The sequence below is a fragment of the Sciurus carolinensis genome, chromosome 16 (assembly GCF_902686445.1).
Source record: "Sciurus carolinensis chromosome 16, mSciCar1.2, whole genome shotgun sequence".
NCBI classification, from domain to species: Eukaryota; Metazoa; Chordata; class Mammalia; order Rodentia; family Sciuridae; genus Sciurus; species Sciurus carolinensis.
In genome coordinates, this window is record NC_062228.1 from 59,371,632 (window position 1) to 59,387,358 (window position 15,727).

Here is a 15,727-nt window from a genome sequence, read left to right on the forward strand (position 1 = left end):
TTCTCAATTTTTAACTATCTTTTTATTAGCGTTCTTACAAATTCTGTAGTGGTTTTGTGTGTACGTTTTTCTTTTATGTCAATGGTGTGGTGGCACACAGTTTTTCTTATTTTTTCACTTAAAACTGTATTTTCATCGTTTTCCACTTTAACACGTTGTTATTTACATAAAAATAAATATACTCCTCTTAAGTGGTCACTTTGATGAATCTTGGAAATTGGAGGCAATCATGTAATGACTTCCATATCAAAATGTAGAACACCCCCCCCCCCAGCTGCTCACTGCCCCTTTTGCAAAGACTTCCCGCCCACAGTGGCCCTAGGCAACCACTGATGTATGGTCTGACTTTTGCCTTGGACTTTACATAAGTGACTGACTTCTTTTGCTGGAATGGAGCATTTCAGATCCATCCATGTTTTTACAAGTGTCTGTCAATAGTTCATCTTCCCTGTGCCAAGCGGTATCCAACCCATGGCTCTTCCCAACTTGTTTATCCGTTCACCAGCTGCTGACTCTCTGGGCGCCTTCCAGTTTCTGGCTATTACAAAGAATGCTGCTATGAACATTCATGTACAGCTCATTGTGTTTTCATTTCTCTTGGGTAGGTACCCAGAAGTCAAATCGCAGGCTCCTGTGACAAGTGCACGGTTAAGTACATAAGACGTTGCCCAATGTTTTCTGAAGTGGTTTGGACCATTCCTTGCAGCCGCCAGCAGTGTCGAAGTTGCCCCACGCCTTCACCAACTCTTGGTATTGACAGTGTTCTTAGCCTCCGCTTTTGGAGTGGGTAGCACTGTACCTTTCTGATTTGACTCCTAGTTTGTCACTGCGTGGTGGGGATCTGCCACATGCTCCCATCCGTGTCCCAGCTAAAGAGCACTCCAGCTTCCTCTCCTTTCCACCGCCGTGAGGACTCCTGTGACGGACACCTCCTTCTTGCCCCTGTTGTGAGCTGAATAACTTGCCCTGGGTCCACATCCCGGAATGGGATAACCGGGTCCTAGGATGTATGTGTATACGCGTTTAACTGACAATAAACCCATTGTAAGTTGAAAGTATGTCAGTTGAAAATGCGCTTAATACACCTGACCTACCAGACGTTACAGTGTAGCCACACAGTACGCTGTGGGGTCAGTCAATGCCCCTCCAGAGCACAGGGCTGACTGGGAGCTCTGGGTCTGGCTGCGGCCCAGCGTCATGGCAGAGAATCTCACCGTGAATTGCCAGCCCAGGAACATACCAACATGCAAAAGTCGTGGTATAGTTTCTGCAGAATTCATGCTGCTTTTGCGTCACCCTAAAATTGAAAAATTCTAAGTCCAACCATTGTAAATTAGAGGTTGTCCATACTTAGTTCAATCAAACGTGCGAATGACTTTTCCAGAGAAGTACGCCAGTCTTCCACACCAGCTGGCCACGGGGGTGTTCCTGCATCCCTGAGAAGACTGGGGTTATTTAACTTTCAAAGTTTTAAAAAAATCCACCTGATGAATCCAAAGTGATGTGTTATTTGTATTTGCATTTCTTACACAACTGATGGTCTGATTAGCATTTTGAATGAGATTTTCGGGTTTCCTTCTCTATAAGTCTGTTGGTATCCTTTGCCCATTTTCCTCACCTATTTGCAGGATTTCCCGAAATACTGAGAAGCAGCTCTGGATTGATAATATGATAGATGTCAAATATCTCCTAGCGAGGCTGTTACCCACCAATATTCCTTGTCCAGTGTCTTGTTGAAAATAAATTCTTTACTATGGTTAATCAAGCAACCGTCTGCCTCTAGGTTAGTCCTTCTGATGTTTTCATCCCTAAGTTACAAAAATGTCCGCTGCCATTATCTTCAGTTAGCTACCACGTCCAGCTTTTGCTTTTAGGTCTCAAGGTCATTTGGCGGTTGGAATACTGGGGCACGAGGAGGGCAGGAGGCTCTAGGTGGACGCGATTCAGTGAGTGACAGAGTCGAGATCTGGACCCAGGCCACCTGACCTCAGCCACTGGGTCTCTGAGGAGCTGGCGGCTCTTTTTTCTTGGTACCAGGAATTTAACCCAAGGTGCTTAACCACTGGACCCCACATCTCCAGCCCTTTATACTTTTTTAAATTTAGAGACAGGGTCTTGCTGAGTTGCTTAGGGCCTTGCTAAATTGCTGAGGCTGGCTTTGAACTCCTGCCTCAGCCTCTTGAGTTGCTGGGATTACAGGCATGTGCCACCACACTCAGCCAGATGCAGCTTTTTAAAAATTATTTCGAGTCTGAGTTTGGTGAAATCTAAATGTGCTGAATGTCTCCAGAGTCTCCCCTGGAATTACCCTCTGATCCCACGCACCCCCACTTCACCCTCACGTCAATCTGACTACACACTGATTCTCTATTTTGGAATATGCCCACTTGGCAAAATCTCAAGATATCCCCAAACCAATCGTCTTGGGGCTTCTGTGGTCACTGTGGACACGCAGCGTGGTGGAGTCCAAGTTGCCAGGTACAGGATCCCAGCTGTGTCCAGCAAGCTGGGCTCTGGCTCTGTATTTCAACTCTCACCTCATAAACAAGCATCATTTTCCTGGGTTAGGTAGTGTCAACTTTCCTGCATTTTTGTCCTTGTGTGTGTGTGTGCATGTGATTTTGCTGTTTTAAAAATGTCCCCCAAGTCTAGTGCTTAAGTACTGTCTAGTGTTCCCAAGAGCAAGAAGACTATGACACCTTGCAGAGAAATACATGCACTAGACAAGCTTCATTCAGGCTATGTAGTACCTCTGGCTGTCACTTTAACATGCATGAATAATGCTGCATATGAAATAAGATGTCTTTCAACAGAAACTCACATAGAACACATTTGATCATTGACACAGTGTGGCTTGCGGGATCCTCAGTCTGTATTTCTCCCTAGCAGCACTGGTTCGGTATTTGCTAATTCAGTATTCACGGTGAATGTGTAGAACCTAACTCCTGTGAATAACAAGACTCCACGCACTGCTGTTTCCTGGGATGTACCGCGCTCCTCTTCTGATCCACGTGCAGCTCTTCACCTATTGGCACCCACACCATTGCCTCCACAGGGGATTCCTACAGGGGGCCCCAGGCTCATCTCCCACCTTCCTCATCACCTCACCCAGCAGCCAGAGAGACTGTGCGTCTCAGGTGAGACTTGTCCCCTGTTTGTCAATCCTCAGGGGCTCCCCAACAGCAGCTCTCCTAACTCCTAAAAACATTCTGCCCATGTGGTTCCAGCAGGATCCTCCAGTCTCGTTCTAAAACACAGATTCAGTTTCTCCTTTATGCTCACTCGATAGCAATCAACACATCACTTATGTGACACCAAAAGGCATGGGGATTTCTTCCCACCAGCAGTTCTGAGTGCAGAATTCATTGGGTGTCCTTGAACCCAATTCAGTTCTGACGCATCTACAGAGGTCGCCTCTACCTGGAGATAGGGTTAGATCCCGTAAGTGAGAGTTCAGGTCCCAAAACTGCCCCCACCACTGCTGGCTTCAGATGCCAGTCACAAGCCTCAGGTTGTTTTACCAACAGGCTGTGAATCGGGGTTCCCACAACCCCTTCTTGACATCCAATTAATTTATGAGACTAGCTCAGAGGACTCAAGGAAACACATTTGCCAGTTTATTACAAAGACTATTTTAAAGGATACAAATAAGCAGCGGATGAAGAGATACACAGGGCGAGGTCTGGAAGGACCTGGAACTCAGGCGCTCTGTCCCCTTCAGTTGGGGTGCATCCCCCCCGGAAGGAGGATGTGCTCTTGTTTGCCCTCCTGGGTGTGTTCAGCCACTGCAAGCTCTGTGTCCAATCTTTTTTCTTGTTTTGTTTTTGTTTTTGTGGTTGCTCATTGCACAGACATGATTGGTTAACCCACCAGTCACTGGTGATCTGCTGAGACCTCAGTCCCTGCCCCTTCCTGGAGTTGCAGCCCTCAGCGCAGGGGCTGGTTCCCCTGGTAACCCCCCCTCCCCAATGGTTTTCCAGGGACTCTCCAAAACTTGCCTCATTTACTAAAGTTCAGGTGTGTTTGAAAGAACTTGTAGGGGACACAGGAATGTCCTTTATGTTCAGTACTCTGATGCTGATCTGGGGCTGCTTCAGGAGCCAATGGACAAATAGTCAAATACTTTGACGAAAGACATTCTTATTTCTCTACTTACATGGGAAATAACAGGGTTGAAGGAGCTGTGAGCCAGAACCGTGGACGAAAGCCAAAAACAATATGGATGATTATATCCCGTCACTCCAACAGCACTCTAGTCCCACTGGCTTTCCTCAGATCCCAGGACAGGCTAACCTCCAACCCCTGGGACCTGCCTGGCAGCTCCCTCTTTCAGAGAAGTTCCCCCATGGTCACCTCCTTCGAGGGGCCCTCCTAGGCTAGCGAATTCTCATGAAACCCTTTTTATATTCTTCATGGAAATGGCCACATTTATTATGACCACACAGAGATCATTCCAGTCTGCAGTGACCTCATTTGTGGTTTTATTTTCTATAAATTCCCCCAGGGCCAGGTCTGTTTTCAGCTGGCTTTCCAATAAACCGCTCAAAACAAACTCCCTGTTGGGCCCTCTGGACTCAGGCCAGGTTGGAGGGTCTCTGACTCTCCTGCTCACTCTCCGGGGTTCCACGTCAGATGTCCCCAACAATCCCATCAACCAGAATTCCTCTCCGCTCTTCCACGGCCGTCACTCTGGTGCAGGACGGGTCACCTCAACAATGAAGTCGGCAATGATATAAAAACAAGGGACATGTAACATAGATGCTCATGGGAGATTCAGGACAGAGTACTTGGTGGCCCAGCACAGCGACCCTTTGGGATAGTGAACCCCATCACTGTGGCACTGTGGCACTGTGGAGGTTGGTGCGCCATGGATCCTTAGTGGGGACAGGAATTCAGAGGAGGGAACATTGACAGGGGCGGGCATTGCAGAATGGGGGCGGTAGGTTGGGTGACCTCCATGAGCAGTGTGAGAGGACCATGCTGAGGCTCCAGAGTGAGCCAGGATGAGTCACTCGGCTGCCTAGAGTGTTGTCCCGGGGCTGAAGATTCTGGGTAGAGGAGTTTTCAGGAAGAAGTCTCACGGGAGTCTGGAATCTTCTTGAGTGTAGGATAGAGCAGGAACTAGAACACTGGCCGTGAACCAATACCTGGAGGGTTCCAGGATCCTCAGGGAGGTCTCTTCACTGACTAGGAACACTGTGAGCACGGCAGGTGGAGGGATTTAAGGAAGTCACCACCACAGGGCACACACGTCCTGGGCCCTATGGCAGCCTCAGTGGTGACGCAGGTGTTGCCTGGTGTGAGTTAGTGGAGTGTTTCTGGGGTGGGATGTCTGGGAGACCACAAGACCCGCCTTGAGCGATCTTGAAACCTGGCACGTTGGGGACATTTTGAGAACAGCAATCACTGGTTCAAATGCAGCAGTCGGGGAAGAAGGGACAGAGCTGGGATGAGCAAGGTGAGGGGGCATGATGGGAGGCGGCGGCAGGCCACTCGAGCCCGCGGTTACTGAGTGCCCTTTGTCCACTTCCGCTCCTGGCTTCGGTGTTCTCCGATTGTTTCACGGATCCACTGGACGTACTTGGAGACGCGGGTGTAGACGCCAGGCCGGTTGGGCTGCCCGCAGGGGAAGTCTCCCCAGGAGATGATGCCGTACAGCGTGCGGTTGCAGACCAGGGGCCCCCCGGAGTCGCCCTGAGTGGGGAGAAGAGACGGGGTCCTGGCTAGGGTCAATCGAAGGCAGAGGCGGGGGAGAGAAAGACGGAGAGACTGGCAGAGGCAGAGCGGCAGAGCAGAGCCAGAGGCGGAGAGGGCAAGACAGTGAGAAAGAGCAGACGGCACCGCAGGGGCACAGCGGGAAGGAAGCACTACGGTGGAGCCCGAGACGGACGTGGAGACGAGAGCGGGGCCCGCATTTCTGTTTTTCTGTATTCCTTATTCTTATTAAAAGGGGATACTGGGCGCGGCGACGCACGTCTGTACTCCCAGCAGCTCGGGAGGCTGAGGCAAGGAGGATCGCAAGTTCAAAGGCAGCCTCAGCAACTTAGTGAGGCCCTAAGCAACTTAGTGAGACCCTGTCTCTAAATTAAAAAAAAAAAAAATTTTTTTTTAAGTACTGGGGATGTTGCTCAGTGGTTAAGGGCCCCTGAGTTCAATCCCCGATACTCCCCGCAAAAAAAAAAAAAAAAATAGTGGTGATGACTTGGTTCCCTGGCACCAAATCCCACCTTGCTGTACCCCCAGGCTCCTCCCCACTGACCGCGCTGTGCTCTGTGCCCTCACACTCCTGAGTCAGCACAGCCACACCTGGGCAGGGTATGCGACGCGCATGCGCCCTGCAGCCCAGGGAGCTCTTACTAACAGGGAACACGTCCTTCATGATCATCCCCTTTCCCACTGAACGGAACTCAATCTCAGCAGCCGCTCTATGGGCCCAGATGCGGAGTAATCCAGAATGGCTACTCTGATCTTTGTTGATAAGGAAAATGGAGAACCCGGCAGCGGCTCGGCTCCGAGGCCTGGGCTGAAGCTGGGGTCTGGGCCTCCCTTAGAGGGGAGATCTCAGGTTTCAGGCCGCATACTGGCGAAATATTTGGTGCTCTTATCTAAAATTGCCAGGAAGGCTTTGGGAACTGCCAATGGAGCTAGAAAAGACGGTAAAGCCTAACGGACCCCTCCAACAAAAACAACCACGCTTCTCCGCCAAAAAGATGGTGGAGACTGGAAAGCCGAAAACTCTGTTCCTGCCTTCGATGACACCCACCCAGGAACAGAACACTTCTTTCCCTCCAATCCTTTAGGCTGTGAGTGTCTTGATGGGGCCGCAGGCTGAAGGGACTTGCCCCTCCTGATCCCTGACAGGGCAGAGGACTTGGGGACTTGCAGCGCCCCCCCTGAAATGCCGTCTCCACTGTGGCATCAGACCTGCTCCGGTCCCCCTCCAACACTCTGTCGCCCCTGGCTGTGGAATTGCCACCAGCATGCCATGACCTAGATATTTAAATTTCTTTATAGTCTGTGCATCCTGGCACTCACAGAGCACTTCTTTGTTTAAAAAAAAAAAAAAAAGCCTCTTTATTACTCTTGCAGGCTGCTTTCGGCGCCTCCTCCCCTGTGATATCTCTTTCCCTTAGCTTGGTAACAGCCCCCTGACTTTTGTCTGGGAGCTCCCCACCCTCTCTCAACCCAGGCCACTGCCTCCCACGGCTCAGGCCAGAGCAATGGTTCAAGAACACATGGCAGGTCAGCCTAGTGAGAATGGAGCCCAAGACACTTGTGTCTAGTATTGGAAAAGAGATTTCTCTCATTCCAACAGGTTCTTAGAGCGTAGCTGCAAGTCCAAAGCTGCTGGGGCTGTCTTGCATTGCACAGGAAGAGCTGGTTGGGAATGAGGCCCAAACAGAAGAGAGAAGCTGAGTTAAAGGGAGACAGTTTCCAAAACATGCTGTGGACAGCTGGATCTATCTGTGCCCGAAGGCAGCCACTTCTGGATTTCCAGTGACAAAAACCAGGGTTTTGTTTGTTTGTTTTGTTGTTTTGCTTAAGCCAGTCAGAATTGGGTTTCTGTCACAACTGAAATAAGCTCAACCTTTATGCATCTCAATGCAGGGATCTGGGCAGCTCCTTGGTCAAAGCTGAAGCTTGGGATGAGTTCTACCTGCTGTCCCTGGGTACGCCTTTTGTCCTGACACCCTTATGCTAGAGGACATCTCCCTTAAAAAGACTGGTTTCCCCAAGGCTGGGAGCAAATCCTCCCCCCACACCCGCCCCACGGCCACTTCCCATCCTGGTCCTGGTCTCACCTCACAGGAGTCCTTCCCACCCTCTGGGGTGCCGGCACACAGCATGTTGGCCGTGATCTTCCCTGGGTAGACCTGATGACACTCTTCATCTGAGCGTAGCTGGATGTTGGCGCACTGTAGGGTTTGGGGGTAACTCACTGAGGAGGAGAGAGAAGGTCTGAGTGTCTGTCCTGGATGGAAATGGGGTGAAGGCTGAAGAGGAGAGCCCAGCGCAGGGTCAAAGAGGTGTCAGGGAACAGAGGTGGGAGGGGAACCGAGGGGGAGGTGGGGAAAGTGACTGGGGAAAGTGACAAACAGAAAAGAGGAGATGGGGGAGGGGGAGCGAAGGGAAGGGAGACCTGGGGCAGAGGACTGGGGCATGCGGGGGAGACCCGAAATGAGGGGGGCCTGCCAGGAGATGCAGTGTTACATTCATAGTGTAAAGATGTACTTATTTATATTTTACCACATTTAGTAAATGCATGCTTATTAATATATTAAATGTATTTTGCAGATTATAAAAATACATAAGGCACATATTATAAATCTGTAATTATGTATTTATAATTTAAATGTGATATAAATTAAAAATACATTTATAATGCATATATATTTAAACATAATTTATATATATTTAAATATATAACAATAAAATTTACTTGCTTCATAGAACATGTATAATTCAACTATATATTTATATGAATGTATTGCTATATTGTTAGACAATATATTGATATTTTTGTATATAGTCATACATTTGTAAATGTCTATGTAGAGGTTGTATATCCCTGTCTATATATTTATATTTTTCTATATGGAGGGATCTCCTCCACCCTTCCCTTTCAATGTGGCCCCGGCTTCCCCAGCCACTCTTGTGGGCCTCAGGCCAGTGTGGACATACCCTGGGGGCTGGTGGTGGTGCCCCAGCCGGACACCCGGCAGCAGGTGCCAGGGGGCAGGCAATCATCCTGGGAAAGGGGCAGGGTGCGGATGTGGCCGCTGAGCTGGACCTCGGATTGTAGCTCCAGCAGCATGATGTCGTGGTCGTGGTTCAGGTGGGTGGGGCTGACCTGGTATTCAGGATGGGGGACAGAGCGGACCACCTCCCGCACCTGCTGGCCAGTCTCCACGCGCCCCAAGGCATGCTTGCCCAGGTGAACTCTGTACCCACTGCAGGCGCAGGAAGGGGTGGTTAGGGGAGAGCGGGAGCCTTCTCCCTCCCAGTCCAGGCTCGCCTCTTCCCCAGCCCCAATCTAACCCCTTCCTCACCCCACCTTCCTGTCTCCAAACACATCTCTTTCCCCATCCTCAACTCCAGTCCCGTCCACGTCTTCTTCTTGGGTCGTATTCCTGCATTCTCCGCGTCTCCACGGCAAACCTCACTCTCACCCACCCGCCCTGACTCCAATCTCATCACTAAATCCAACTCCTGACCACCTACCACCCCAGTCCCATTCCCATCGCCACCCAATGCCCAGGCCCACATACTCCTTCCTACAGTGTGCTGCCGTGAGGACCCATCGAGGGTGGACCAGGACTCCCCCGCAGAGCAGCCGCCCCTGCACGAGCAGGGCTGCCTGCCAGGGCTGGGAGTGTGGGAGGCAGGTGTAGCCACCCGGGAGAAACCCGCTGGTCCCATTGGTGCTGTTGAGAATTTTGGGAGACTCCCGGGAGATGCCTGGTGAAGAAGAGAGATTGTTAGGGAACTGGGGTCCAGGGGGAGAAGAGGCTGAGACCGTGGTTCCTGGGTTTGGGGAAAGAGTCAGGCTGTTGTTCTGGGTGATCAGGAACTGATGGTTCAGTTTTTGGTGGGTGGGAGTTGATGTTTCCTAACTGGTGGAAATGAATGAGGGCAAATGTTTCTTCTTTTTTATAGAAGTGGCACACCATCCAGTGGGGAGTGAAAGAAGAGTTCATGAAATGAGAATGTTCATTTTAGGTCAGTGAAGCCTGACCTCTCCACCTGTCTTCTCTATCATTTCCCCATGGGGATGGCAAATGTGGAATTGAGGTTGACTGACACCTAGGCAGCATCTATGCACCCATCCACTCGTCCACCCACCCACCCATCCACCCACCTATCCATCCACCCATCCACCCATCTATGCACCCATCCACTCGTCCATCCACCCACCCATCCACCCACCCATCCATCCACCCATCCATCCATCCATCCATCCATCCATCCACCCGCCCACCCACCCATCCATCCATCCATCCATCCACCCGCCCATCCATCCATCCATCCATCCATCCATCCATCCATCCACCCGCCCACCCACCCATCCATCCATCCATCCACCCGCCCACCCATCCATCCATCCATCCATCCATCCATCCACCCGCCCACTCACCCATCCATCCATCCATCCACCCGCCCATCCATCCATCCATCCATCCATCCATCCATCCATCCATCCGTCCACCCACCCACCCATCCATCCATCCATCCACCCAACCTTTCAACACATACTGACTGGGTGTCTCTATAGGCTAACCATTCAATAATTCACATCTGCAGCTCCAAACTCTTCCTTAAGGCAGAAACTCAAATGCTAACAACTCCAATGCCTTACATTCATCTTAAACTTGGTAACCTCAACTTGATTTTTCTCACCCCAAACTGTTTCTTCTCATCTTTCCCACCTTTGGGGGTATCATAGGAAATGTGTGGGGTTCAGATGGGGCAACATTAGACCAGGTGACCTAAGAAGACCTCTTTGAAGAGGTGACATTTGAGCTGCACTCTCAAAATCAAGAAGGACCCAGACAAGTGACTTCTAGATTCAGAACCCCTCAGTACTCAGCCCCAAACTTGGGAATCGGGCTGGGGAGATAGCTCAGTCGGTAGAGTGCTTGCCTTGCAAGCACAAGGCCCTGGGTTCAATCCCCAGCACCGCAAAAAACAAAAAAAAAAAACAAAAAAAAACCAAAAAAAAAACCTTGGGAATCATCTTTGTTTCCCCTTTTTCCTTTGTCGCTCACCACTAACAAGTCCTATTGATTTTATCTCCTAAATATCCAGCTTTCTCCAGCTCCCTGCCACCATCTTCGTCCAAGCCTTGTCTTTTGTAGCCTGAATGATTACGACAGTACCCTAAAAGTTTTCACTTTTGCATCTCTACAGTCCAGCCTAAGGCATCTTCCAAAAAGGAACGTCAGACCATGTCATTCCCAGACTTGACTTCCTTAAAATCCAAAAATCTGGCCAGAATTTGGAGGCTCTGGTTCCATCTGGCCCCAGCCAGCCTCTCTGTCCACAAGCCCTGCCACTCTGCTTGGTTCACTCTGCTCTGGCTTCATGCTCCTGTTCTCCAAGCACACCAGATCCTCATCTTTGCTGTTTTCTCTTTCTGGACAGTTCTTTCTCTGTAACTATGCTGTTCTATATAGTAGTCACTAGCCATTTGTGGCTCTTTCAATTTAAATTAGTGAAAATGAAATAAAAGACTGAGGATGCAGCTCAGTGGTAGAGCACTTGCCTATGTGTGAGGCCCTGGGTTTCATCCCCAGTAACCCACACAAGAAATAAACTTAAAAATTCAGTTCTTCAGTGATGCCAGTCACATGTTCAATTGCCCCAAGTGGCCAGTGGCTACCATATTGGTCAGTTCAGATAAAGGACATGTAAATATCCTACGAAATGGGGCTCAGAATCTAGAAGCCACATGTCTAGTCCTTGATTTTGAGAGCTCAACCCAAAGTCACCTCTTCAGAGAGGTTTTCTCGGGCCACCTGGTCTAATGTTGCCCCATCTGGACCCACACATTCCCTATGATATGCACCAAATGCGTTTCATCAGAGCAGTGATCACTATCCATTCCTCCTTCTATTTGCTGGTGTTTACATCTCTTTTTAAAAATCTCTCCACCTAAATGGTAAGCTCCGTTGATAACAGGCACCTTACCTTCTTTATCCAGAGGTGCATCCCTAGGTCTAGCACAGTGCCCACCACACAGTAGGTGCTCAATAAATGAACAATGTGTGTGCCCAGCAGTGGGCAGAAGGACAGAGAGTCCAGTCCTGAATGGGCCATTTTCATGCATGTCACCAGCCTCAGTTTTCCCAGCTGTCAGATAGGAAGAGTACAGTTGTCCCTTGTTATCCATGGGGGGCCTGGTTCCGGGACTCACAAAGATACTGAAATCCAGGGATGCTCAGGACCCATACATAAAATGGCACAGTATTCACAAACAATCCACACAATCCTCCTCTACAATTTAAATTATCTCTAGATGACTTATAATATCTAATCAAATGCAAACGTTACACATTTATTCTTTAGGGACTAATGACAAGAAGAAAAGTCTGTACACGCTCAGTACAGAAGCAGTTATTCTTTTTCTGAATATTGTCCATCTGTGGTTGGTTGAATCCTCAGATACAGAACCCTGGCTGAAGTGGTTCCTCCTGCACTGAGCAGCTGGAAGTCTCAGTAAGACCCTGCACTTGGCCCTGCGGCTAGGCATCTGGCAGAGAGCAAACGCTCTGTAAGTGGAAAGTTCTTATTAAGTATCAGCACAGCAGGAGGCCTCTTATGCCCCAGGAGGAGCACTGGGCCCGACCAGGCGGGTCTTAACAATTAGGGACAGGAGTCATGGAGGGAGGGGCGGGGCATCCTTTTAGGTGAGACAGAAACAAGGTGTGACATTAAATTGTAAACTCAGAAATGGAGCTGTCATCCAGTTGCCTTTAATCCAGATGTGGTCCAGTATAAAAGTCTTGCGATGATGTTAATGTGATTTTAACAACTAATCTCCACTGAGCTTACTTTTAAAATTTTTTTTCTATTTTAGTTTATTTGTGGTACTCTGGATGGAATCCAGGACCTTTCGCATGCTAGGCAAGCGTGCTATCACTGAGCACACCTCCAGCCCTTTTAATTTTATTTTGAGACAGTAAGTTGCTCAGGTTGGCCTTGAATTTGTGATCCTCCTGCCTCAGTCTCCTGAGTAGCTGGGATTACCACATTCAGCTGAGTTCACTTTTAAAACCCGAAAAGAGAGCAGATGCCCTCCACAGGCAACCTAAAATACTTTAGCTGAACCATCTGCACTAGCTACTTAAGAGAGATCAAAAAGCGCCAAGTATAGGCGATTTCCCGAGGTCCAACCTGATGAACACGTAGCTTTGAGTTCACTGTGCAGGATTTATTTTTCCTGTAACTTCTGTATATGGCCAGGGAGGCTGTTCTCTACTCAGCACAGGGATATAAACTCTACTTTCTAATGTGCTTTTGCTTCCATAAAAACAAGCAAAAAGTATACGTCCATTACATCACAGTTAGGCAGACAGTCAGCAGGGCCTCACATCCAGGACATGGCGGACTGGGCGGCAACCTGGGTAGGGATCCTGACTCAGGCCTTGCTGGTGTCTTTGGGGCAGGATCCTTCTGTCTCTGAGTCTTGGGATTTCCAGCTGTGAAATCGGAGTAATTATAGTGCACCTACCTCATCAGGCTGTTGAGGATTCCACAAGATGTAGCATGTGGGGCTCCTGGTCCGGGGTGTGGCCCCCAGAAGGGGCATGGGTGTGAGTCCTGGGAGTGTCCTCCAGGGAGAGGAGCCACCCCCACTTCAGGCCAAGGATGGTGCCAGGTGTCAGGTGCCGTGGACCCTCCCCCTCCAGGAGGCTCCTTGGGAGACCTTCCAGGCTGGGAGCCCCCATTACAGCTCTAGTCCCCTGGCAGGTCTCCTCAAGCCTCGCCTCCTCTCACAGTGTTAATTAACTGTTAACTCGGTATTTGGGCAATTATTTGAATAATGCTGTTCCTTCCTGGCTGGGGTCTGGGTGCTGAGGGCAGGGACCCAGCACAGGGCCTAGTGTTCAACAGCGACCATGGAGTGGAAGAATGAATGGGACCCGAGTGGGATCCACTGGTCTTGCCTGCAAAGCCAAAGAACAAGGACTCAAGTGCAAACAGAGCAATCTTTGGGGACAAATTTTGGGCGGGGCCATCCCAAGGATCAAGGGAAGAACAAACTTATAAAGTCCTGGAAGGGGATGGGAATTATTAGAGAGAAAACGACTAATTTTGGGAGTCCCATCTGTCACTCATGAGCTCTTGATACAGCATCCCCTCATTTTCTTACTCGCAAGAACCCTTGCTGGGGAATACTTAGAGGGTCCCATTTGACAGAAGGAAACAACTCAGGCACGAGGGGGCTAAGCCCCGGGCTGAACTTGAACTTGACCTTGGTGCGGGTGTTGTAGGGGCCGGGAGGTGGACGCCTAGGTGCTGGACACTCTGGAGTCAGAGGTGAAGGGACCCGACCCCAGCAGAGAAACCAGGTCACACAGGGACAAGCAGGAAGCTCTCGGGCTGCCCGGAGACTGGCCCTGAGTGGGCGGGGGCGGAGCTGGCGGGTCCCACGCCCCCTCCTCCCGGTTTGACCCTTCCCACCTTCGCCGCCAGTGACCGCCGCACCTCCACCCCCGTGCATGCTTACCTCCTGACAAGGCCACGGTCAGGGAGGCGATGGCAGCGGCCAGGGGCCACATCGCGGCTCCGGCGTGGGGGTCAGAGCGGGCGGGGCCTGAGGAGAAGTTGAATGGGGTGTTGCGAAGTGGCCCGGAACCCCCCCGTGGGAAATCCTCTCCATGCTTTCCAGCCTTGCACCTCCCCTCCTCTCATTCTCTTGGAAAGCCCTGAGTCTGGAACCCGCCCCTCCCCCACTCCATTCTCGGGGGACCCAGGAGCTAGGTGGGAGGGGCGGCGTGCACCCCCTGGGGCTCCTGCAGGAGGCCGTGCCCTCCTTCCCAGCCCTCCGGCGAATGGGGTACGCTCTCCCTTGGCGCTGTCTTTCATTCTTCCCGGCTCTGACCCCATTCTTCCCTCCCCAGAACCTGTCCCCAACCCCTGGTCTCCAGCTGAGTTTCTTATCAGTCCTCTGAGCTTCTAGTGGCTCCTTCTCTGCAGGTCTCCATGTCCTCGCCTCTCTCGCACCTCATCTCGCTGATTCAGCTGTTCTTCCCGCATCCCGTCCCTCCGCACCCCGTTTGACCTTCTCCCTCCCGCCTGCAACGCCCCCCCCCGCCCCTGCCTCCGCCCTCCGGTCCTGGCGACCCTACCTGAGTGAGGGGCCCCAGTGAGGAACTTCAGGCGCCAGCAACCTAGAACTTCAGCCCCGACCCATGGCTTTTAACCCCTGAACTCCCTCCCCCAGCAGGCTCAGCATTTCCCGGTGGCTGGCTCCCCCTCTCCACCCCAATGGCTCAGCTGGCTCTCCATAGGCACCCCCCAGCCTGGGCTTGGCCCTCCGCTTGGGGCGGAGCTTCTAGGACAAGCTGGGACCCAGATCTGGCCCCGCCCAAGCCGGAGTTGAACCCACTGTGAACTTTCTGGGCAGCAAGGGGAAGGGGAAAGCCCATCTCCATCGCCCAAGGCCTTAGCCCACCGCCAGCTCAACCGTCTTCACTCATTCCCTAGCTGCCTCTTCCGCCGGTCCACACTGTGAACACACACCAGCTCCCGGATGGCCAGTTTCTAGCCTGTTCCCAAATCTCTACCCGCTTAACCGTACACTGCACCCCCAGTCTGTCCCTCAGCCCCAATTCCATGGCCAGCCTCACCCCCGTTTGTCTCTCAACAGCAAACCCAACACATCAGATGGCAATTCCTAGCTCATCTCCAGCCCTTTCTCCTCTGAAATGCAGAGATGGCCTTATTTATTCTGTCAGCCCCTCCCCAAGACATGCCCACAGCCAGCAGGCAGAAGAAATCATGGGCCAGATGGGTAGAAAGTCAACAGCCCTTGGGTTGCGGGGAGGCAGGAATTGGGCCTGGGAAAGCCATTTTGGATAAATGGCCTTATAGGAGCCGTGGGATGGGGTGAGGGAGTCCATGGAAGGTAGGTGTAGAGGGAGCAGCAGAAATCCCGAGGCTCTGGGGCTGGGGAGGGGGTGGGGAAGAGGAAGGAGGAAGGGGTGGTGTTTGGGGATGAGTA

The 15,727-nt window shown here is 51.1% G+C and overlaps 1 protein-coding gene across 1 annotated transcript; it reads right to left on the reverse strand.

The window, feature by feature from the left end:
- Nucleotides 1-3,645: 3,645 nt before the first annotated feature.
- LOC124967592 (kallikrein-13-like) lies at nucleotides 3,646-14,980 on the reverse strand. The gene is made up of 6 exons (XM_047530040.1): nucleotides 14,853-14,980; nucleotides 14,231-14,317; nucleotides 9,270-9,459; nucleotides 8,683-8,951; nucleotides 7,803-7,939; nucleotides 3,646-5,694 (listed from the first exon to the last, which is right to left on the reverse strand). The coding sequence occupies exons 2-6, from the start codon at nucleotides 14,280-14,282 to the stop codon at nucleotides 5,506-5,508; spliced, it is 837 nt and encodes a 278-aa protein (XP_047385996.1). The 5' UTR covers nucleotides 14,283-14,317; nucleotides 14,853-14,980; the 3' UTR covers nucleotides 3,646-5,505.
- Nucleotides 14,981-15,727: the final 747 nt, after the last annotated feature.